At 36.2% G+C, this 25,824-nt stretch overlaps 1 protein-coding gene across 15 annotated transcripts in view; it reads left to right on the top strand.

Moving 5' to 3' along the window:
* Positions 1–25,824, top strand: part of SUGCT (succinyl-CoA:glutarate-CoA transferase) — a 339,720-nt gene that overhangs the window by 133,738 nt on the left and 180,158 nt on the right. For 9 of the 15 annotated variants that reach the window (XM_069812412.1, XM_069812380.1, XM_069812431.1 and 6 more), the window contains 2 exons: positions 1,782–1,879; positions 13,981–14,083. The exons of 2 other annotated variants lie outside the window; for them this stretch is intronic. In XM_069812412.1, coding sequence (XP_069668513.1) covers positions 1,782–1,879; positions 13,981–14,083 — 201 coding nt within the window. Of the gene's footprint in view, positions 1–1,781; positions 1,880–2,931; positions 3,218–13,980; positions 14,084–25,824 lie in introns of those variants that run through there. 4 more of the 15 variants (XM_069769553.1, XM_069769561.1, XM_069812458.1 and 1 more) reach the window with 3 other exon arrangements.

Raw genomic sequence — 25,824 nt, 5'->3', positions numbered from 1 at the left:
AAAGAAGAGATAATTTTAAGGGGCTACCAATATTATTGTTAAACTTTCAGGTGGGAAAAGAACATTTTCTAAAGTTAAATTGTGGTATGTTGTGATTTTCATAAAGTGGATTGTGTAAAAATAGAAGGAAAAGAAAATACGCTGTGAATTAAGTGTTGATGGAAGATGCTAGATTGATGTTTTATGTTACCTTGCAGATAAAAATCTGCAGAAAAGTTATGTAATATGGTCATTGTTCTAACATAACTTACTGATACCTTTGTTTCCATGCTTAGTTTTGTCACTCTAGGTGACAACCATGTCAAAGGTGACTGTTTTGAATATCGCCAAATATCTGTTGAAAGATTATCTGTTTTGTTGATTGTTTTATGTCATCAACAGCTATTCACTTGGAAGAGAAGCCATATCCTTATTCACTCCAGCAAAGTGAGGAGTAATTAAATGGTAGTGGCCTTGGTCTGAACCAGTCTCAGAGAAATTAGTAGAGTTTTAGGTTTGAGGCAAATATCAGAGAGATTGACACCAATCTCTGTATCACTTACATGTGGTAGTACATAGGCATATGGATTCAAGGAGCAACTGAACATATTAATAAAGCAAACATCCACTGAGGATTGCTAAATACATAGAAAACAGCTCCAACTCAGAAATGCCCTAATCTAAAGATGGCTGGAGTTTGGATGAGTATTAAGGACTGGCCCCGTTCTTAAGCTCTTCCTAAGCATCTGCGCTCAGCCACAGGCAGAGATAGGATGATGGGCTATAGGGACATCAGCTTTGAGCCAGTACTGGTTTTTTGTAACCCATCTTGGAAATGGCCCTGTAAAAAAATGTAGCATGTTTAGAATGATTATAAGACTCATCATAAGAAAAAATTGATCTTGAGCGTGTGTTAGTGAGTAAAAATACATGAAGAATACGTGACAGTCTCTTTCTTTGTAAGCTTCTATTCTGCCTTCCTCTGTAGCTGATGTTATTGGGATATTTTTTATTAGACTTAGAAAGCACAATTCATTCTGTTTGTTTATGTCCTATATAAATGCATTGTGGCATGAATAGATATATAGTAATTATCGATTGTCCACACAGCTACTCTGTCTCATAAATGCCTCTACAAATTTCTAAGACTCATTCTCCACATTTAATTCCCTTTATAGTATAATACATATTGTGTTTGCATGATGGTTAAATTTCTAATGTGCCAGGTGGGAGTTACATATAGAAGATATATTTCTCCTTTCTTAGAGGTTATACCACCTATTTTCTTTATTAATTCTTTTGGAAGAAATCATAAAGAAAAACTATGACATTTCAATAGAAAAACATCTTTTCACTTTTTTTGCCTTTTTGACAGAAATTACTGAGGTGGAAAGAAGTATTCTTAGACATTGTCCTAGCTTTTCTCAGTCTACCATATGAAGTACAGTCATATTTCTTATTCTGTGACATATAACTCAGTGCAGGATAATCCCACAGATCTCTCCAACCTCACAGTAATAACTTACAAACTTTTTAGTGTTCTACAATAAGAATTTCTCCTAGCTAATGGTGAAAGCTATCAACTAAGATTTGGATCTTCAGTTTAATTTATGTCTTTTTCTGTACTTGTTATGTAACATTAACCAGGAGGCATTATCTTTTCTTAATTTACTACTCTATATTAAAAGATTAATGAGAAGTAAGGATTTTTGGAAAGCTATCTTAAATCAGTAATGAATTTCCTTAGCTATATAAATATCTTCTGCCAAGCACATTTCTTACTCACCTTTATTTTTACTTAGATCCTGAATTTGCCTGAAGTTAGTAAGGATTCCAGATACAGAACTAATACACTCAGAGTCCAGAACAGAAAAGAACTTATTGACATATTGTCAACCCGGTAAGTTAATTAAAAGGGAAGAAGTGACATTTAGTCTGTTAATGCAAATAGTCATGTATAAGAAACTCTCATCATGTGAAAATTTTACTTTACTCTTTTGAGATACTTTATTTTTTAAAAAGGGCATTGGGAACACTTACTGATGATAAATATACTGCTTTTTGCACACAGACTATAGTGTGGACTAGCAAGAAGCCAGACCACAGATTTAAGTTTTCAGAAATCATTTTAACTTACTTTTAACCATTAACTTGAATTTTAGCAAAACAACCAGTGCTTTCTGCTTTCCTGGATGAATGTAACTCCTGGAAATAAAATGCTTGGAGCACCATTTGCTTTTGCTATGACTGGGATTTTAAAGTTTTCACTGAGAGTTGCTGTATCTAAGGGAGTTCCACTTGATGCTACTCCCTCACTACTGGTTCTGTATTGTGGTACTCTGTGCCCCAAATTCTCCCTGGGTCAATCCTTTTGAAATCAAAAGGATATATGCTTAGTGTTCTATGTGGGAATAATCCTATTAAATACTTTAATTAAAAATTATTTAAGAGGAAGCTCAGGAACCTTTTATTTGAGAGATTAGAATAGCTTAGTTATCTTCCTCATTCTGTTTGAGAAGGCCGTATTTCTGTGGAGTGCTCTTCTGTTTAATGGAAAGGATGATACATTTATATAACATAAGAAAAAATCTAATCTGTCTAAAGCTACCCAAAGGTGGTTTCAGCAACACTTCATACTTTGGGGGACAAGCAGAAGAGACAGTATAGCTACTGTTGTCAATGATTCAAGAAAACTCACACTATTGTTTTGACACTTGGCCCGTATGAGTCTTTGTCAACAAATGTGTAACAATTATCATTCAGGCAATTTTTTGTTTGTTTTTTGAGGAGCATTAAGTCAGATGCGCCCCTTTTCATTCTATCTAAGAGAAGAGTTTCAGTAGCACACCCCTCCCCTTCCTCTCAACCCCACACATTTTTTGGATATTGAGAACCAGAATCACCTTACATTAAAGGCTGTAGAGGGAGTGACTTTGCGTATTCCTGTTGCAGGTGCACTTTTGTCTCTGTCTTTCCTGTCCCTTTTCAGGTGTCCTGCCCCTGATGAAATACTGAAGTATCAGGTGACTTTGCATTTTCAAATAATTATGGTACAACTCTTCATGATGAACTTTTGAAACTCATCTTTTACTTGCCTTCGTATAACAAATGTATTGTGATAGCACAGATGAACCCATTCTTCCTATGAGTTTTAAGCCCTTGAAAGGCAAAAGTTATCTTTTGACCTACTTTTGAGCTTTTACATTCTTGACACTTAATCAAAGTTGGTTCGTGTTGACTTATTACTTGGCGTTCATTTCATTTAATATGGCATTTATCTGATGTACTCTGGTACCTTATGAGAGTGATGTTTTGCCATCCAGAGATCAATTACTTAATAGGTTGTTGCTTGTGGTTAATTTTGAATGCAGTTTTTTTTTTTTTTTTTATGGGCAATATCTGAATAAGAAGATAAAGTTCAAGGAGCAGTTGTTCTTTGAATGAATTGCTAGAATTCTAATTTGTTTTTATATCTCTAGTGTTTAGTTCATCAGATTACCTCATTGCTCTTTCAATTACTGCTTTATGTCTTTTTTTGTCAGAGTTTATGTTCTGTTTTATTAGCATCATTTAGGCTGAATTTCTGTGTAATTTCTATGCAAGTATGTGACTGTATACATACTTTTGGAGTAGATGTTTCCAATAGTATTCTATTATATCATATGACTGTGAATTCATCTTGCATTCAATTTTAAAACACTGACTATAACAAACACCTTTAGCATTCTAATGTATGTTTCCATACATGTTCCATGGTAACTTTTATTTACTAATGCACAGTTGTTTGTAAAATTGTATGTGGTTCATTTTTGAAGTTATTTAGAGAATTAAATTAATAGTTTCTTAGTGCTGAAAAATGTCAACCCTTGAGAAATGAAGGGAAGTGACAAAATAGTAATGGCAGAATTTCACTGAAAATACCTTAATTAAATCACTGATTGCTTGATAGTATTGCAGCTTCCACCACGTGGAAAATATAAACCTAAGGTGCATTAGTTGGAAAGAAACACCTGCAGACCCTCCCATTCACTCACTGTAGGTACACTGGTATCCACCTCAAAATAAATTTGTAGAGACATGCACTGGAGCAGCTTAGCAGAGTTGTGATTTTCTTGACATGGGTTCTACTACAGTCACTTTTGTTGAGATGAGCCCCTCCTTTGTGTGGTGGAAGGCAAAAAGGAACATGAAAGTCCTTTAAGGAATTAGTCAGGCCATTCAACCATGTCTCATTTTGATGCTGTGCCAGTCAGGTTGCGTACAACTTGATGCAAAGCAGCTTTTTTCCAGTGATGTTGCAATGGAAAAAGTCAGCAAACTTGTTTGGTGTGCCAGGCTGAGCAGTAAAAAGCGGGTAAAAATTTGCATCTATGTATAGGAATCTGGTCATTCCTAAATGTTCCTTCTCTTTTGTACATGCTTGGAAACATACATGGGAATTATGGTCCTGGAGTGGAATCCTTTGAGAGTGTTGCTGCTGATAAGGCCAGTGAAAAGATTCACGGATATGGTCTGTGTCTCAGCATCTCAACAGTAATTACGGTGACTAGAAGCACATGAGAGGAAACATATATTTGTGTTTCCTTCCCTTTCCCCCAACCTTTTTTGCTGCCATTTTCAGTTTATACAGCCTTCCTGTTTCACTAAGTCATTGGTACTTTAAGCACCATTTGTATGGCAGATACTTGGTGCTCTACAGTTGTTTGCATATATCATTGCTGTTGCACGGTAGATATGTACATACTTTTTTCTAAGCTGTTGATGCTGTTATAACCTTATTGAGCTGAGTGCCACCAGAGCCTAGAGTAGGCTTCCATTGACCTATCTAACCTGTCCCCTTCCTCCTATCTCTTTTGAACTATTTTCAGAGGTATGACATACCTTTTCTTTTCCTATTTTTCTTGATTTTCAAAATGCAATTCACGTCTAACTTCTGAGCACTTAGTAAGTGCAGGAAGAAGGATTCTTAACCTCCTCCTCTTAAGGAAAAAGATTTCCCAGGTTTTATTTAGGAATAGAAGGAGATGCTCAGACCTACTCAAAGGGTCAGGAACTCCCTGAAGTCCGGAGCATTTAATTCACTGCATGGTGGAGCTGAAGTTTTTAAAAACTTCTGAACTCTGAATACCAAGGAAACAGTTGATGCCTTTCATTTGCTAGGGTAAATGTTAAGCAACTGAGACTCTTTGGCCACAGTTTTATTCTAGATGTGTGCACAAAGGAAACATTGGTACAATTGGACAACGTTAAGGAACACTGTTTCTTTAAAAAAGGATGTATCTTGGGAATTCTTGACTCAGATGACCTCTGATTTAGATCAATAATTCTACTCACCACCTGCAGTAACTGTGCCAGATTTCAAGGCAGTTAGATAAGCATGGGGATTATAGAGCACTTAGAAGAAATTGACCTTTAAACAGAAGACTTTTCAGAAAGGTGTGAAATGACCTATTCATCACAGTCAGATGTCCTGAGCTGAGCGACAATACAAGATGGAGATGAATATGGCTTGAGACATAAATGTAGCTTGAAACAACAGCTCTGAGAGGTGTGAATTGCTCCATTCATTTCAGGAAGAATTTTATCATCCTCTCTCTTCCCTGACAGAAATGAAGAGTGAAGCACATCTGTCCTTAGCTCTTCACTCCAGTTTGCTGTCTGCTTACAGCATCTCAACTCCCTCTGTAGGGTACACAGGAAAGGGAGAGGGGGAGAGCAGGTAGCGGAGGATAAACTCACATATCCACAGAGATTGTCAGATCTCAATAAAAGGGACTGGAAGGTAGACCACTGGAGTGGTATGCTGCTTCTGAGAGGCCCAGCTCTCACACTGGGGCAAGAGGAGGGAATTACAGAAACCAGTCCCAGACATCTTGAGAGGGGGAGTGTTTTTCAGTTCTGTCTTCTATAGGGAAATAAGTACACTGCTGCAAGGACCAGTGGGTCATAGGATATTCACAGGGAAGAAGAATATAGGTCTATGTGATATTTTGTACTTGCTTTGCTACTGGTGATGTCGTCCCTTTTCTATCTCTGGTCCTCTTCCTGCTATGCTCTTTTTTTCCAGTCCCCATCATCTTCCTCCACTTCCTATGGCTCCCCCAGCTTCCTAATTCCTCTTTCTCCTCCCACTGCTGACGTTCGCACATCTACTATGTTTGCTTTACACAAAAGGAAGTTTTGGTGCCTTCTGTATCTTCCTCTTTATTTAGGTTACATTTTCCCCAAATGACAACAAAGCAGAACTCTGACAAAAGCAAATTGCTTCTGAATGTCTTCCTTTCTTGGGTGTGTGCCAAGAGTCAAATTTAAAATGACCCTACCTGGGTGGAGGTCAGGTTCAATGGCTACTACAGAGACCCCCGGGACTCCCAGCTCATGTGAGAACTGACAGACTACAGAGCGCTCTGGTTTTTATGTTTCCAGTGGAAACTTCTGGTTTGTGAGTTAAATGTACATATATCCAAGAGAACCAAGTTTTAACTGTTGGAACGTTCTCCCCCCCACCTCTGTTCCACTTTTACCTTTGCTTCCTCTGGAACAGAATAGTACCAGGCACATTGTGGATTATTTTGTGTGTGTGTGTGTGTATACATACATACGTCAAGACTTACATATATAGAGTGCGCATGAAATTTGAGACGCATCTGCACAAAAGCTGGTATAATGCCAGTTTTAAGAGAAGCTGCTTTGAGGAAGGGGACTTAATCTGTTGACCTCCTCCTTCAAATTATTCCAGAAGTTGAATGTTAATCCTACCCTGCACCTCAGTAATGTAGACACGTTTTAAGACAGTGCAGCTAAACACGTACTCAAAGGTACTTCGGGAAATAACCTGTAAATGGAACAGAGGGTGTGGGGTTGTATGAGTGCAGTGGGAGGGGGAATAGCAGACATGCTCTCAGCCTTTAAAAGTGAAGCAGCTCACATGATGAAGAACACATAAATTCATCATGATTAGTGCTCCTGCAGCTATAGCTAAATTATTGTAGACTTAAATTCAGAAGTGTTAGGGCTGGAAGCAATTCAGAGTGGAACTTCTATTCCTAGCTCTTATATTTTGAAGCCCTTATTCTTGACTGTGCACCACAGCTGCATGTTGTGTATATGTGTGAGGGGGAAAGGAATGAGCAGGAAGGAAGCACAGAGGAACCTGATCCTCAGTTAATGAGATCGTTGCTAAATTGTTTTCACCTAGTAACAGAAGGGGAGAGCACCTAAAGGGGAAAGTGTATTGTAAAATGTTTAATTTGCCTGATGAGGAGCACTGTTAAATTCACACTTGTTAAGGCACACCCAGTCTCTGTAAATCTCCTTCTCCATCCCCACCTTTTCTTTTTCTAAACCAAGAGCCTTGTAGACTAAAGTCACTGTTGATAACATTACAGGAATGAGCATCTGGTTGTTTACTGCTTCAGCAAGACAGGTATCTGAAGTTTGAAAGGTAATTGACTTCAATGTGGCACAGCTGGTGAGGTTTACTTTCCCCAGTCATCTACCTCACCATCAGTGCAAAGATGGTTGACCTGTGTAGTCATCAGCTACCCAACTGTCACAGTTTGATTTAAAATGCTTTGTTTTAAATTGTTATTATTTTTATGTTGAATTCTATGTGTGCAACTGAGAGAGATCCAAAATTGTCTCAAACATTTGATTTTTGGACCGTGTAAGGTAACGTGTATTTTCTGTGTTCTCTTCTCACCTCTAAGCATTTTCTTACATGTGTGAAGTTCAAGATCTTTCCTGAAAAGGAACTTGCTATCTTTTTCTGATGACATACGTTACTAGCTACAAGGCTGCTGAAATCAAGGGACATCTTTTCATTGATTTTTGAATGAGCTTTTTGACCTGACCCTTGTTAGCTCTTTAGTCCCCTTGAGTAGTTGAAAGAACAGCAACAAAAATCAATACAGCTTTCCATTATTCTCAATGTGCTTTTTACTGATGTGTGTTTACCTAGCTGATTTTCAGTTAATTTGCTCTTCCTTTGTCATAACTATAGAAGCTACAGTCTTTTTGCTTACTTGAGAAAAAGAGAGGAAGGCTTAGGAAAAGGAGTACATTTCTAATGTGCATAGTTTAACATTATCTGAATCCCAAAAGAACTAGTTCTGGAACATGCTGGATTTTACTATTCGGGAACCATAAGTAACACATTTTACAATATGGAGGTGTTTCCCTCTCTCTGATATGCTATTCCTTAAAAATCATAAATGGTTTTAAAACAGCATGCAAAACTTCATAAAGGAGCATGAATGTCCATTCATCTCTAGCACAAATTCTGCAATAAAGGTGAAGGTTTATTAATAGTTCTATTAAACTGGTAATATTTATAGTATACAGAAATATAAAACAAGTTTCAGAGTGGATTTGTGGTACCTACAAATATCTGGACTGTACTTTATGTAGATACCACTTACAATCTACTATATGTGACATCTTTTAAAATAGTTGGCATATCCATCAGCAAAATATGTCAGTACAATCATGTTGAACCCAAAGATTTTAAGGGTCTGTTGTGGTTTGCTGAGTGATTAATCAGTAAGCAAGAGGAGACTAATTAGACATTAACACAGAGATGCTTACAGACTATTGAGTAAATACTATAGTATTCATTTTGAAAACTCTAATTGTATATTTACTGTACACTAAGGGATAATGATCCATTATTTGAATTTTCCAAATAAATTTTTTCTATGACTTTTATTTTGTATAGTGTCTTCCATAGAGGCTGTTGTAAGAAACTGTACAAACTATTTTACTGAGTTAACTACCATTAAAGAGATGATTAGTAGTGAAGGGAGAAAATATTGTAGATGTTTGAAAGTAAATAGACTGTTGATAGGACAAACCAATGCAAAAACCATAATGCAAACTTGGGTTGTGCTAGAAAACACAAGAATGCTATTGTAGACTTTAGCAAGAACAGAGAAGGTTTTTGTGATTGACTGCATGTAAAAAGCTATTACTAATTCTAGATGTTGCCATTCCATCTGCATTTGGTAGCTGTCCAAATTACTTGTCTGAATTAATTGCCATAAGCTTCCTATAGAAAAGAACAGTATTTTGCTTCAGTAGTTCTAAACTTACTTTGTGTGGAATTGGATGGTTTTATCTGTTAGAGAAATGTGGGTGCCCTTCCACATAGGATGTGGCAATGATTGAAGGTTTCCTAGGAAACATGGAAAAGGGGATATATGCAAAGAATGCAGACAAAGTGGATCCATTCATGCTTTAGAAGTCTTTATTTCACTGAAAGACAGAATATTTGCTAAAAAAGAAACAAAGTTTACATTAATAACTAACAGGATGAGAAACTTAGTACGTTTTAATAAAATGCGGGTATGCTTCTAACTCATTAAAGCCCTTTCATCCAACTTGTGCAAGTCAAGCAGACATTCTCTTTCCTTTTTGCAATTAATAATCCATTCTCCTTTTTTTTTTTTTTTTTAGAATTTGTTAGAAAGCAGAAGGGAGTTTAGGTCTTGCTTTTTAAAAAGCAAAACTACACTTGAGGTTTGTGTAAGGAAATAAGGTGTAAGCCCTTTTTATCTGATATTTAATTTTTGGACTTTTGGAGGCTCTGCCTTATATTGTGCTGTAATGTTTTTTCATTAATTTACTGAGTGTATAGTTTAAATTTAGATTTTTTCATTTAATGGTGCCTGCTAGATTTACGAATTGAGGAAAAATATATTTAGTTGGATTTCTTCCTGTGAAATAACATTTCAATTAGTTCAGCTCATGCTACACTTTCTAATCTTATAATATTTTTAAGCATGAAATATCTTTAATATTAAATGTTTCAGAATCCTATGCCTCATTTCAATATTGCAGCTTCAGTAGCTTCATGAATGCTGTGTAATTCAGTGCAGAGGAGGCTTAGAGTACTGCTTAAAATGCAAATAAGACCTCATGGAGACTACTACCTGGTTTAGTGAAGTAAGCTTTAGTACAGGCTTTTCAGTAAAGGTCCTACCAGTGGGTTTGTTCTCCATTAGGGTACATATCCTTTTTTTCCCGAGGTGTTTTGGGAAAGAGCCTGCATTCAAACTTCATACCACCAACTAGTACGGTAAAAAGTAAACCCTTTTGAACTTCTAAAATACTGGTAGTAATTGTAGAAAGCTAAGCTACAGATTTAAAATGATTCTACAAATAAATCATAGATAATTTAAATGACATTTATGTGATATAGCAGATGGAACGTTTTAGAGGGAAAAGGGACTCATCTGCAAATACATGAAGCTGTAGTGTGAATCACATGGTTGAGCTCTCCTACAGTCACCGAGTATCATTGAGGTTCCATGGACAGATAAAGATTCATTTGCAAGTGTCATGCTTCAGAGTTCAGATGCTGTACAGTCTTGGATGGCTTTTTACTAGCTTACGTTTGGAAGGTGGACCATTGTTTAGCCTTGTATGTGTTTCCATCAGTTATTTATATATGTATATAAAAATTACTTTTTTCCCACTGAAAGACAGCAGATGACACTATAAATTTTTCAGTTAAGAAAAGGAAATTATATACTAAGTAGGATATTTATAAAAGACAATATCAAAGCATAGAAAAATGTTTTAAAACAAGTGTTAAGGGGAAAAGGATTGGCCAGGCCTTGTAATTTACTGCTGATAGAGCTTTTCATTTTCAGGAGAGAATTTCAGTCTTCTGCTTCCAAGAGAAGTTTTTCTTGAAGGTCTTTACTTGATGTTTTGGAGTGCTCAGCGTGATATCAACTGATACCTAGTAACCTAAACATCAGCCTTTTTCTATAAGGAAAGCTTATGGTATTTATTTGTGTAAGTGCTATTAACAATTGCATTTAGATGGAGGGAATGATGCATACAGGGTAGCAAACACCCCCCCCCCCCCCAACATTCAAAGTTTGTGCAGCTTGTGCAGCTGACTTCAGAGAGGTAAACTTGGGCAGTTTTTTATCCTCACGTTATCTTTTATCAGATTTTGAAACAGTATTTCTCCCTTAATGCTGTGCAACTGCTATTTCAATATAGAAAACACAGCTGAATGAACCAAATAGTTGCATGCTGTTGCTCTCAAAATCTGAATAATAGTACTTTATTGGCAGTGGTGATGTTCTGTTTTTAAACAGTTTGCTTAACAATATGCTCTCAACAGCCTCTCTTTACCACAAATAAAGGAAGCTATTCTACATCAGATTTAGGTCAAGAGTTTCAATTTCAAGAGAAAATGCTGTGTGTCTCCTTTGAGGGTGATAGAATGTGGGATTTTCCATCTTTGAGTTTAAAGCTTTTAGGAATTCTCTCCAACCACCAATAAACAAATTAATAAGTAAGACTAAGACAATGGTTAGGTCCATTCAAAACAAGTATTTTTTTAAAACAGAACATCACTTGTTTTCTACAAAAATTGTGGTAATTTTTTTTGTCTCTTACATAGGAAGGAAGAAATCGAAGCAGAAGCTAAAATTTTAGATATTCATACACCCCACAGAAATTTTGCAAAATGTGCACTCACTTCACTGTATATTGAATCACTGATACTGAAAAAGAATGTATGTCTTGAAACATATTCAGATTTACCATGACATCAGGAAGTAGCATACTGATTATGTAGATGTAGATAATTGAGACTCCCATTGAAAAGTCTTCATTTTCAGACTATCCTTTAAATCCGGAAGTTGTTTGCTTTTTTTAAACTCAGGAGGATATTTATAAACTCTTTCTTAAAAAGCAGTACAAGGAACATAACACAGCAGGTCTTACTCATTACTAATAGATCAAGGGAATGATGATACACATATTAAGAATTACAATAATTTCTTAGTGATGGTCTTCAGCACCATGGTTATGATGCTGCGTCCAAGAGTCCTGTTGTAGATGTGCTGTCTTTTGTTAGAAATGAGATAGTAATGGAGGTTGAGGTATCAGAAAAAGTAGTAGCTGAAAAAAACTTTTAATTTATAAAAAGGGAGTTAGTGGGCCATGAATTATGAAGCATCTCATGAGGGAATTGTCTCAGTTGCTAGCAGAGAACAGCAGAGTTTTGTATAAACAGGACCAATAACTAATGGGAATCAGTTTTTTGTATGAATCATATTTATACTGTGAAGTAGTTTGAGCCCCAAACCTTAATAATACAAGGCTATGAATATCAAGAATATATGGATTATGAGAATTATTGCCAAACAGAGAGTACTGAAGGGAAATACAAATTATATTTACTTTGGCTTTCCTAATAGCTGCAGTCACTGAGGAAGGAAGGTAATCTACCTCTCCATAGTTACCTTTTTTCCCAAGTTTCCTGTAATGTACCTGATCCTAGGTATGGTCAGCAATAGAGTACTAAATTAGATGGACCCTAGATGTATCCAAGAGTGGCAGTATCTTTATGGCTGACTACATCTATACCCTGAAATAATATTCAATGATGTCTATAATTGAACAGTGCAATAATCTTACATGTTTTCTTTAAAAGTGATGCTTCATTATGCGTCATTTCTTCAGAAGTGATGCTTCATTTTATAATACATATATAATGCAATATATTATACCATGTAACACATTTTATAATACAGTGCAAAACTTGTGTATTTTCTTATTCATTTAGAGTGCAAAATGCGTTGGGTATCGGGATTTATTCCCTCAAAGCTTGGGGAAATCGTTCCTGCACAGGGAGAAAGACATTAACTGTGAAGCTTGGATCCATACCTGTGCCATATACTTAATATAACTGTAACTTGTCACCATCACTATTTTTTTTTTCTTTAGTCTAAAAGTAGCATGAAATACTTTGCAGCCAATCTCTGCATATGTATAAAAAGAAGTTTACAAAGTTTGACTTTGTACTGATTTAGGGGGTTTTGTGCTTTCGTCTCTATTAACTTTCTGTCAGAAGCTTGGAAGGGTTTTTTTGCATAATAACATGCTAGAAGTAAAGCTGAATGTTACTGACATTGTTCCAGATAACGCTTAGGAAACTCTGAACTGGTGAGCTACAGCATACCAGTAATTGAGTGTCCCTTATCAAGGTTTCTATTAATTTCATTTCCATCAAGTCTTTAAATCACACCCAATTTCTTTTCTGTGTTGTACGTATCATGAAGTAGATCTTTCCTTTCTAATAATCTGGTAGACCTCTGTGTTATTTACCTTCATGAAATTTAAGATACAATCTCCAAATAAGTTCACCTTTGATTCAGAATTCCATATGGCTGCAGAATATACCATCTCTCAGTGACTGGTATTGCTTCAAGTGTGTTTTCTTCATGTATGTAACTCTACCGGGCAGACAAGGAAAGAAATAGTATCTAGCAAAGGAGGGGAAATAGAGTGGTGCTACCAGTTATGGAATTGAATGCTTAGAAAGAGATAAGCTGAGCTTTTTGTATGTGATACAAGGACATGGAACTCTGTGTTCACCAGCATAGGCACAGTGTATATATGCTGAACCAGTTGTCCTCAGGATGTGTGACACAATCATACAACAAATAAATATATAATCAATGTTGTTATCTGACCAAAAAATGTGGCTGTTAATCCTGACATATATTTTGGGTGTAATGGAGGAAAAACATTGTGATGCTTTACGTCAGCTTTTAGTGAGCAGTGTAATATGTTAAACTCACACCCACATTATAGCTATCTTTTTGTTGTTAAATATGTACATAAAAGAAAACAAACTTCAAGCACATTAGTGTAATTGAGGACTGGAGGAAACCCATTGATCTTTATTTGAAATTGCTGATAAATTTAGCTTTACATCATTGCTGGATTGCTTCAGATGATCAGATAGAAATAGATATCAGTTCAGCTATGTTCTTTCCCCTATGTCTTTGGGTTTTGCATTTCTGAAGAACACATTACATTTCAGGTAGTACATTTTCGTTATGTTATTCACTGCCTGGGAAGAAATCAGTGGGGAAGAGTATGGAAGCATTGAGAGAGGGAGGAGACATGCTATACATTTTTCAGAATCTGAAAGCATGGAGTTGAAACCACACGCTTCTTATTTGCTCTTAGGTTTTCAGAAAAAGCAACGATTGAATGGTTGCAGCTCTTTGAAGGTAGCGGGGTTCCATACGGCCGAATCAACAATATGCAGCAAGTATTCTCGGATCCTCAGGTTGGTTCTCACCAAATCTTTTCTATACATTATTATATGTGTTTTACAAATGCTGAGTAATGATCACTCTACCTGCCACTCAGACCTACTTTAAATTGGGACTTTGAGAGTTATATGGTGGATTGAGTTTAAGCCAATAATATAGCATAATAAGAAAAACAGATCCTTAAATGAATTATATGCTTGGGAACACAGATTTTGCCATAATGCATTAAACCATAGGTATTCCATGTCTTGTATGGCATCTGTCTTTCAAAAATGGCTGGTAAAATGGGGAAAAAAACTGTAATATGTTATGTAATTGCATTTTGTCAGTTAATATGCAGAAAAGTACCTTTCTTGCTGTCCACAAGCAACCAATTTTCTGTATGGAGTATGGATAATCAGAATCTATACTGTTTGAAAAAAATGGGCAACTTTTGACTGGAAACAGAAAAAGGAAGCACAAAAGTCAAATGCAGAAAGATTTTAACCTTTTCTTGGCCTGGTGGTTTCCCTGGCGTCAGCTTTTTTTTTATTTATTTATTTTAAAATTTAAGTCTTCCACTGAATTACATCTATATTTAATTATAAACAATATTTTTACTTTTGGGTATCTGTAGAGTTATATTACCTGGATATTCCCTGATCCCTCCCCATCTTCTCAACCTCTGGCTTATGATGGGTTAAAGGGCCCAGCATAAACCAATTTATACTGTCTTGAATAGTGTAACAGAGTATTTTATGGCTGTTCTATTGTGTGATGAATCTCCTTTAAATTAATTTCTAATAATGAGAGTAACAGGGAAAATGATTGACCATTGGAGGGAAAAAAAAGGCAGCCAATTTCGTACATGTCCAGCGTTTGTCAGGGTTTTGAATATGATTGTACTCTTTGGGAAAGAAGAACAGTCAAAACAATCTCTATCAGAAGGGAATACGTATATAATAAATGTGTTTGTTATAAATATGTTTATTACACTTTTAGAGGTATAAGACAATATTTTTTAGGCTACTGCAAGGAAAGAAGTTTTTTTCTAAACTTCTATTTATCTTCTAAATAAATATGCTCTTTCTCCTTAAAATGATGTAGTACCATGCTGTAAAGTATGCATGGGCCAAACTTTTCACTTCTTAACTTTCACGGGGATTAAGGTTGGGCTTTGAAAAACATACAGCAAGAGTATTTTACTTAGAATGTGGTTGACTTGGGGCAGCATTGGAAAAATATTCTTCGGGTTTTTTTGATGCTGCAAATTGTAAGAAGTCAGGTCCACTCTGAAAGAGACGGCTTTTTAGAACAGTATGTCATGGGATGGCCATTACCTCCCAAATTGGAGAGGTTAGCTTGGTTACCTTGCTCTTACTAGAATTCACCTAAATAGTATTTATATATACATATATGTTATATATATTATTTATATATATATATGTCAGGTTATTTCCTGACATAGCCTATCTATGAAAGGTATCACAGTGCTTTGCAGTCAGATACCCCCATATGGCAGGTTTTTCAAATTATTTTCCTGTTAACAGGCATACTGATCTCTTTTCTTCCTGATGAAACTGCTTGAAAACGTCTTTTCTACACCCTTTACTGAAATAAGTGGCACTCAGACACTGTATTCTTATTAGTATTGGAAATGAATTGTCAGTATTTGTGGCGATGCTGCATGTTATACGTTTGTTTCGTTTCTTGTGCTGCCTGCCTCCTTAAGCATTTTCTCACAGTTACTGTTCTGTTCAAGGGGAGGGGAAAAAAAAGATGGCAGTTCTTTCCTCTTCTTTCTTGACATATGGAAAAGTGTTGACATTTTAAGGTATTGCTCTTATGGCCAGATATTTACTTCACATATAAAGTTAAGCCCACTCACTCCACCTTCATGTATAGGAGAGACCATCCAGAAGACCAGGAATTCGGAGAGTAGCATACTCAGCCTGCTAAGTACATTTTTCTAATTTCTACACAAATTTTTATTTTGATGGTGAAGACTTCAGACCTTCACAGGTGGTTTCATTGCCCTGAGTCACTTATCCATAGCTTGGATTTAGGGGCTTTTAGGGATAGTTCAAGCAAACCTTTTCACCTTCACATTTCTTCTGAACTGTAGTTTTTTGCTGTTGTACCTTGCTGAGTCTCCCTCCAATTGCTCATCTTTGTGCTGCTGTATAGACGGCATGCATCTGGGATAAACACACATGCTTGTGTATAGCTTTGCTCTTTCATAAGCCAGCCTGCAATTTTGGTTTCTGAAACCTCAAAAAGCATGATAGTGTCCTGAGACTATGTCTAAGACTAGGGAAGAAGTCTAGCAACACCTGAGAATCTGTAATCTAGGTATCCTCTGTGCTATGAAATCTCAGTTATAAGAGGGAAAAGTCAGCACCCACCAACAAGAACATACTGTAATCGCAGCAAGATTTTTCTCATATGTAAAGCTGAACCCAATCATTAAGTATAAGAACTTTGTAATCATTCTTCACAGTTCTCCCATTATAATATGGTGGGGTTTTTCAGGCTCAGTTTAGATCAGAAAATATATTTCTAGGAAAGATGTCACTCAGCTTGCATTTAATAACCTTACTTACTAATACTGTATAACAAGTACAAACAGTGTCATGTAAAATGAAAGAGTGTATCATAACGTAGTAATCAGCTTTTCATATTCATTTGCTTTCAACCATTGCAAAAAACATTGAACCCAGTGATACTTCAGTACAGACAAACTCTAATCTACCTCTAACAGATAATACTTGGGTTTTGCTAACCTCTTCTATTTTGGATGTTACCAGCAGAATTGGACCTAAACACAATTTAATTTTTTAACTTCATTTTATTGCCTTCCTATTTGATCTACGGATTTTAATATCCATAATGGAACCATCATTCATTATAAGTGCAGTCTTGCACCATTAGTGACCAAGATGTGCTGCATGGACGTCAACAATTGTCAAAGCATATGCTAGGTCAGCTGTCAGTAATGCTGCAAAGGGTGCACTGGGCTGGTAGAATGCAAAGACAGAAATCCTGGGAAGGGGTTGGAATAACGCAAAGGAGGAATGGAAGCAAGTCTGAGGAGATAGGAAAGACAAGTAAAGGAGGTGACTGAAATGGTCTAGTGGAATTTAATCAGCTAATCAGGTGGGTCATGTTTTCAAATTTTATTTTATTTTAACTAAAAGGACCTCAGAACTCTGAAGGCCAAGAGTGGTTTGTATAACTTCTTCTATAAACTCAGGTAAAACAAAACATTTTTGATCCCAGGACATTTTGTTAATATCATTAACAGCTTCAATCATACTCCAAGTGAGCTGCCAAAAAACATGAAAAACTTTTTACTAAGTTAGAGTGCCAGGTGATGCTGATTTTTCCATGAATGGAGTGAAAAGTCCACTTTTCCCACTGATTATCTTTTCTTCATTTGTGGAGTTAAAATGAATACCACAGACATTTCTACTGCTAAGTCAGTCTGTGGATAGAAGTGTATGTGTACTTGTACTTGTGCATGTATGGATAAAAAGGCTGAGAGAAAAAGGAGCAGATTTGCTAGTTAAGGGACCAATTTTCTTAAAAGCAAGAGGGAGGAAAGAATGTTTGTAGAAGTTCTTAGAAACTCTTAACAGTACAGTATAGACTATTTTAATGAAGCTTTTTATAGTCAAACTTTTTCAAGCTATTTTTTAAAAAATGTGTTGTTTAACCAGGCCAACATAGTACAAACATTAAAGGAATTCTTAAAACATTTTAAAAAACTTACTAGTGACCTCAGTATGGTCCCATTTAACATACCCTGGGGAACATGTGTATGAAATACAATGTGGTTTGAGGTTTTCCAAACAAAACAAACTTAAAAGAGAATACCATTTTTAATAGAAACTATTCAAATTCTCCCAAAAGATAAAACAAAACAAAAACAGGTACGCGCTGTACTGCAGCTAAGTATGAAAGAGCAAAGATCTTTGCTGATTAAGTGAGGGGTTTTTTTTGTTTTCTTTAAAACATTACCCTCCCCCCTTTCACAATGTAATTTCTTTCACTGTTCTTATACAATGTTATTACTTTAATTAAATGGCTGGCATTTATAAGAAGCAACAAAATAACCCAGAAATATTGTGGGCAGTTTAATAAATTGTTATCTGATGTTTTACCAGATTAAATCCATTCATGTTGATGAATTTTACTATATGAATGTTGCCAGCTGAAAATAAAAATGGAAGTCATGCAGTGGTACTTCCCCGCCACCCCTGCCCCCAAAGCAGTTACAGTCATACCACACAAGTTGAGTACATCAGGTGTAAGATATCACCCTGATGCATCACTTCTGAGAAATATGGGGAGGGAAATATCGGAGCTGAAATATCACAGCTGGCCCTGATTTCAGCTCCTGCCAAACACCTGCAGACTCTAAAAGGATACCAAAACAAAACTCCACCCTGTGGCAAGAGGCCATCCCTTAACAACCCTTCCCTGACTTTGCATCACTATAAAAATTAATTTAACATTTTTTACAGAAACCTTAGTCTTCCTGTCCCAGAAGGCCATTACAGTTCCTTTAGCCATTTCTCTGAATATGCCTCAGAAAAAAACCCCACAGATTGAGTATTGAAATATCTGATAGCTGGAAATTATCTGATGTTTTAAGTTTATTATTTGTGGAAACTTATGAAGGTGGTAGATTTTTATTAACCTCCAGATTGTCTCTTATTTTGGAAGTAATTTCATTTGAACGCATCCTGGCAAAAATTTCCTAGCATCTGGTAGAAGCTTCTACAATCAGTGTTGGAAACACAGAGAACAGCAAAAGATATCAAGTGTATTGGTCTGTTGGTTGTTTGGTTTTTTGTTTGTTTGTTGGTTTGTTTTTTTTTTTAATCATCTTATACATGATTGGTTTTGGTTTGAGTGTTTGGTTTTGGTTGGTTGTTTAGGGTTTTTTTCCTAAAAATGACCATATTTTAATTATTATTTTTTGTTGAAATAGACTTCTGTGGCCCACTGAGGGCTGTCCCAAGTCAAATGAAATTATATTCATATCCATAATACTGCAGGGAGTTTCTTTACATGTAGAGTTTTCTGCAACTGAAAAGGAGTTGATGAAGGCCTGAGGTAATACAGTGTGTCTGGAAGTAATTCCTAACAGACAAGAGAAAGAGAGGAATTAAATTTTGCATGTGTCTAAGTTCTAAAACTGGCTGGAAATTTTCCAATGGAATGTTTTTATGTTTAAAAATGCCAATTCATTGAAAGTGAAACATCCGCATGAAGGTGTCTAAAATTAAATTCTATTTTGAAACAGAAAACAGCTCTATTCTTGCCTGTCTTGCTACATTGAAAATGTGCATTGCCTAACTTTGATTTGGTGTTTCAAGCCAACTTTTTACTTCAATTTTTAAATTTTATGTAATGAAAAGAAACCACACCACCAACCATACCGAACCCTTTAATTTTGTCAAAAGTAGCTCTTTTATACTAAATTACAAATGTTTTCAAGCTTTTGGTCTGTGGGAAATTTTAGGACGTAGATTCTGTTCTAAAGTGGAAAGCATTAAGGAATGGAACATAGTTTGAAGAAGTCAAATGGAAAATCCAGTTCTAAGACTGTTTGTAGTATGTGATTCCCACATATACACAATTATGCAGGCTTTATATGTGTTACGAGAGAGTTCTGTATCCAGATGTTATAGGAAGGGCTCAAAATGAGACAACACTTGTGTTTTGGTATGAGGAATATTGTAATAAGAAGTGTTTTTTAAATTTTGGCTGTAGTGAAATGTGGTCCACGGCTATGCCATGTTTTTGTGTGGCCTGCATATCTTACAATGACTAGTAGAGAGCTTAGAGTGGACAAGTCTTGAAATACGATGGGGTTATAAATGAAAATGTATGTTTATATTAATGATAGGCTTCTGTTTGTACACACATTTAATATACCTCTATTGTCTAGATAAAAAATATAATGTAAAGGAGGTAGTTCAACGTTTTCTATTACCAGGTTTTGTTTTCACTTGCCTATAACTTTGCAGGGTTTGATCTGAAATTTCCAGTGCTGATTGTCTGCTTAAGTCTGAAGTATGTTTGGAAACAGTGCTGATAAAATGATCCACTCCTGTTTGATAACAAGTTTCCAGAAATCTGTTGTCTACTATATCAACGTATTCTTACAGCTGTTTTTTGCTTGGGACTTCTGCTGCTCATTTTTAGAGAATTAGTTCTTTTTCAAAGAGACTTGGGCAGAAAGTTGACTGCAGTGTCTTAGCTGTGCTCTTTTGCTGTCCCATGTTTTCAAGGGTGGGGGAGAGAAGCTGGCTGTGAATAAAGAGGAATGGAGCCCCAGGCAGTGTGTGCAAAAGATAACGCTTTCACCTGCTGCCACATGTTCTGGTCCTTTATGTGTTTTGTGAGCCCAAAGGTGTCATCTTTGCTCGAGACCTGGATTAGAAATTGTATATCTACACTAGATAAAATGGTTAGGCTTCTTCAACGCCTGAATTTTGATTTCTAAAAATGTCACAATAAATAAGTAAGAACAACACAAACATGAGAAAATTCATCAACAACATTATTTGCTGTAGAAGAACCTCTAATTCATAAAGACTGATATTTTTAAATCAAGTAACATCTTTCTGCTGTACCTTCTTCCTGAAGTGTGCAGGATAGACTTGACTCTTCAGTAGGAGAGCATTTAGTCTGTCTTGTGAACGAGGTTGTTGTCTGTCAGATTCTTAATTCATTTGATTCAGAATATAAAAAGTAGTGAAAGAGGTAAGAGCTTGCAGAAATATGGCTTCATTTTTAGAGAAGTTGAATGCCAGACAGGAATCTCTTCCTGCATCTGCCACACAGTTCACACATGGTTTTGGGTAAGTCACTTCAATCAAAATGTTAAGAGATGGTCATTAAATGTGTGTGCCTTATGTTTTGAGTGCTTGCCTTGTGACACTGTATGCTAAATACACAGCAGCACTGAGTTCTCATGGATATAAACAAAACTTTTTAAAGTATTCTTTGGTCGTTTAAAAATGTAATATTGTTGAAAATGCTGGAAAACCTAACATAGTGGTTTTACCCTTAGTTTTCCCAGTACTTTGGTTTCTTAGCCATGAAATTGGGACTTATCTAAAAAGCAGTGTTGTAAAGATGCAGTAGTTATGCTTCTGGAAAGTATAGCTTCTAATGTGAGAGTACCAGAGAAATAACCCTTTGGGAATTGAATTTTTTTTGTATTGTGTGATTTGAGTGATCTATATTAAAATAAGACCTGGAGCTACACCTTATTTATGAGAAATAAACCGACTTTTGAGTATCTTCTACTTCACTGAATGAGGGAGGAACCTGACAGGAAAAAAAATGAGCATGCACTTAAAGATTATACTGTATTTCTTTTGTGCAAGCAAGCAAATGAGGCTTAGTAGCAGCATTTTTAAAGTTCTCTTTTAATGTCTTTTAAATGTGTACATATATGAATGGTATGTCTTTAGCTAGTAGTATTTGTGTATGCATCCCATTGAGAAAAGATTAACATAAATATTTGTTGTTTACAGAGAATATTACGTTCTCAGAAGCACCTCATTAGAGGTCTGTTGTGATAAAATACTAAATTGTGTTTAAAAAGTTACATTGCAGTTATGGCCGTTCAAAGGTACAAAGAGTCACCTAGCCTTTTTGGGCATTCTTTGTTGTGATTTAACCCCAGCTGGCAATTAAGCATCATGCAGCTGCTTGCTCACTCCCCCCACCCAGTGAGATCAGGGAGAGAATCGGAAAAAAAAAAAAGTTAAAACCTGTGGATTGAGATAAATACAGTTTAATAGGACAGAAAAAGAAGAAAATAATGATGATAATAATAATAAAATGACAATAATAATGAATAGATAATTGGAATATACAAAACAAGTGATGCACAATGCAATTGCTCACCACTCGCTGACCAATGCCCGGTTGGTTCCCGAGCAGTGGCCTCCAGCCAGCCTTCCCCCAAATTTATACACTAGGCATGACATCACATGGTATGGAATACCCCTTTGGCCAGTGTGGGTCAGCTGCCCTGGCTGTGTCCCCTCCCGACTTGTGCCCCTCCGGCCTTCTTGCTGGCTGGGCATGAGAAGCTGAAAAATCCTTGACTTAGTCTAAACACTACTTGGCAACAACTAAAAACATCAGTGTGTTATCAACATTCTTCTCATACTAAATCCAAAACACAACACTATACCAGCTACTAGGAAGAAGATTAACTCTCATCCTAGCCAAATCCAGGACACCCTTCTAGAAGGAGACCTGTCAAAAAGCCATGCTCAGGTTTTGAAGCAAAGAGCCTATTTTTGAAATCTCACAGTCTTTGTTAGGCCTCATTGTTAGGAGTCAGTAATGCATGTCCCTTGCGCCTCAAACTCTTGGATTAGTTTCTGTGCTTGCAGGATTTACACACTGGTTCCGTAACCTTGCAGCTCATCAAAGTGACATCAGTTGGTTTCAAAGAATCTATTTAGCGTCTCACAGTACCAAAGTATGCTTAGGAGAAGGCCCATCCAGCTTTAGGATGTACTGAGCTAGATGATGTGTAACTTCTTAGAAATCCCTCGCAGAGTGTGAGGCCAGCTCTCGCTTCTGTTCATATAAACTTTGTAACTATGGGTTGAAAGAGAGTTTTTAATTAACCCAGTTGTTGCATTTATCTAAAGTTTGATGAGTGTCAAGTCTGTTATATGTATGGGAAGGGGGAAAATACATGTATATGTCTATCTCATCAAGTCTCGCAGCCTGAAGAGAGTTTATATGCTGAAGCAATTGATTCAATTGATTCTTTAGAAGTTTGGTGGTTTTTTTCATCTGAGCATTCACTGAATCATTGTCAGAAAGTAATGGTCAGTTAAAAATTGCTATTCTTTGCTTTTCCCACAGTATGTAAATTGTGAGACTGTCTGTGCCTTTTGGTTGCCTGACTCACAAGACCATACCAAATTAAGTAAGAAACCACCATTTTTTGTTTTAAAATATTTTTCTTAAGTAGATGTGGATTCATTTACAAAGCTAAATTTATAGGAGAATCAATAACAAACACTGGGATTTCAGACTAAATTTTAGACATGCTTCTTATATAACTCCCTCCAACAAAGGGTCACTTTTAACATTTCCTACTGTATTTTTATGTTTTCAGAATTAATTTCCACCTTGTCTTCTTGGAGTTCATATGAAGATACTTTGGATTTTTTTTTTTCTTTGTCAGAAACCGTAAGGGCTAGATTTTGTCATAGGTATTGTTCACTTTTAAATAGATATGTTTGTAATCTGTAGTGTAGTCCACCAAAGCATGGTGAACCTTTGTAGTGTGTTATGTTTTGTAGGCATGAAAATACTAATGATAATCTGGAGAATAAATATTTGGCATCTTTCACTTCAGCAAGGGAGAAACTAAAATGGAAAATACAACAACAACCAAAAGTGCAGAAACTGTGCAGATCAGGCTTTAGCTACCATTTGATCTTCAGCTGCTTTTCCTGAATACTCAATTTAAAAATCTTAGCTCAAGCTATGACCCTGGCCTGTCGTCTTGAAATTACCAGATTTCCCACTCTCTTCAGCCTAAGTTCATCTTGGAGTCCCACTCACTGCTGAAAAAAAAATATGATATTTTCAGATGAGATGCTGAGATAGTCACTTTGCACTGTACTTATGCAATAACATTTTAAAAAATATACTGTTCTAGTTTTATGCCTCTTACTAACAAGGAGGAATATTTCAGCCATGAAAAGGCAAGTATGTAGGCTGAGTAGGAGTAGGTATTTGAAGATTTAGATTTCCAACCACGACAAAAAGGCATTAATTAGTCAGGCAAGCTTTCTCTGTCATTACCATTTTCCTTCTCATCTCTGACTGGTTTCATGTAAGTTTCTAGTATGATTCAAGTAGACAGTTTGTAAAGAAGCAGGAAGTATTTCCTCACTCTGCATGGTCACTGAGGCTAGGAGCATTACCATTGTTTTAAAGAACTCATCCTAAGCTTAAAACTGGCTACAGTGTTCAGTTGTCAACACTCTGAGCAGCCAGCCACATGTTGAAATTTTCTCCACACAATTTCAATTGGCTACTTAGCAACCATAGCATTTAATTATAACAATTTAAATCAGAAGTTGTGTTATTTTGTAGTATATGTTTTAGGGGTAGAGCTTCTTTTGAATTACCTATAAATCTTGATTAATATTGTTGGTGATCTCGGGTGTTCTTCAAAACTTTTTTGAAGTTCTGAAAAATGATGTAGGTGTATTGTTAATTAAAAAAAAAAAAAAAGCCAAATTTTGTTCAGATTTACAGACAGGCCTTTGGGATGACCCAATTGATTTTAATTGTCTAGAATGACACCTGAAACACATCATAACTCACAGAAGAGGAAAATGTATTTATATTTTTATGCATGCCTGTAATGGCCTATTAAAATAAACATTCCTGCAATGAAAGAGTCACCTCTGTGAAGGTAGTGCATTGAAGATGATTAATAGTAATATTTAATATGGAGATCCTGACTTGCATGTGAGAGAAGACAAAGAGAATTGAGGAGTTTTGAGCCAAATTTCAGGCAGGTTTAGGAATGGCATGAGAAAGACACAAGGGTGAATTGAGATGCCAAGCAGATGGTATTTACACTGTGGATCCCAGTTTAATTTCTAAGAAAAAACAAGGAAGTAAAAAAAAAGAGCCTCTTTAAAAACAAATGAAAACCCCTACTAGCAGTTCCTCCCTGCTGTTTTGATGCCAATGTTTTAAACATTTGTATTCATCATCCACAATGAACTGTATGTATTGCAATCTAGTTTGACACATGGATCTGGGAATTTCAGGAGTCAGGCTATGTCTCCTAACAACCTGTGAGGGCCAGTTTGAGGGATTGCTATTTCCATGAGCTGGGTTTTGGAGAGAAGCTTCTTCCAAATGTAGTCTGGTGCTCCCTTGGCCTGGAGCAGGCAACTGAAATGCATCTTCCCACAGTACTCAAGTCACAGCCGAAGTAGGCATGACCGGAAACACCATTTAATATCTGCACATCTTGTTCTTTCAGATACTGTATTTCCACAGGGTCATAAGTGAAAAAGGTAGAAGTTAGGGTTTGTCTAGTCCTTCCTGTGATGCTCAAGGCTACCCATTTCTGTAAAACAGCTGACGTGTCTGTTCCAGTCATCAAGATACAGGCTTTGAGTTTTAGAGAAACCTTGATGTTTAAATAAGTTATGTAATAACAGATTTTGTAAAAAATATCCCTCTTCTTCCCCTACCCCTGAGCAATCATGAAGTCAAAAGAGAAGAATATTTACTGACAACTTGAGTGTGCAGAAACCTCCCCCCTGCAAATTCCTGTCATGATGCTCCTTTAGATTTTGGGGCTACCATGTACAGGGTATAAGGAAGTTGTAGACTGGCATCGTTATTTTCAGAAGGGAGATGGCATCTTTCAGGCTCTGAAATGATCAAGTTGTTATCATATTATTATCATTATATTCATTTCTATTGATACTGTTGGCAGATAAACCTGACTTCTTATTTGGTAGTTTGTACCAAATTCATCAAGATCATGGTCTTGATAAAGGAATCTCTGTTACATCCCACAGTTTCCCATATAGGTTTTCTATCTGACCTTTAATGTATGTGTCTTATGTAGGAATCAGCCATCTTTCAATGACTTTCTTGAGCTGTTTTTGGATATGTTATTTGTTCTTGTTAAGAACTGCAGTAGCAAATTACACTTTCCATTTTTATTTCTTACGTGTACCTC

The sequence above is a fragment of the Haliaeetus albicilla genome, chromosome 2 (assembly GCF_947461875.1).
Source record: "Haliaeetus albicilla chromosome 2, bHalAlb1.1, whole genome shotgun sequence".
Classification (NCBI taxonomy): domain Eukaryota; kingdom Metazoa; phylum Chordata; class Aves; order Accipitriformes; family Accipitridae; genus Haliaeetus; species Haliaeetus albicilla.
Note: the sequence above shows the minus strand (reverse complement) of the source record. Positions and strands in the feature narration are given on the sequence as shown.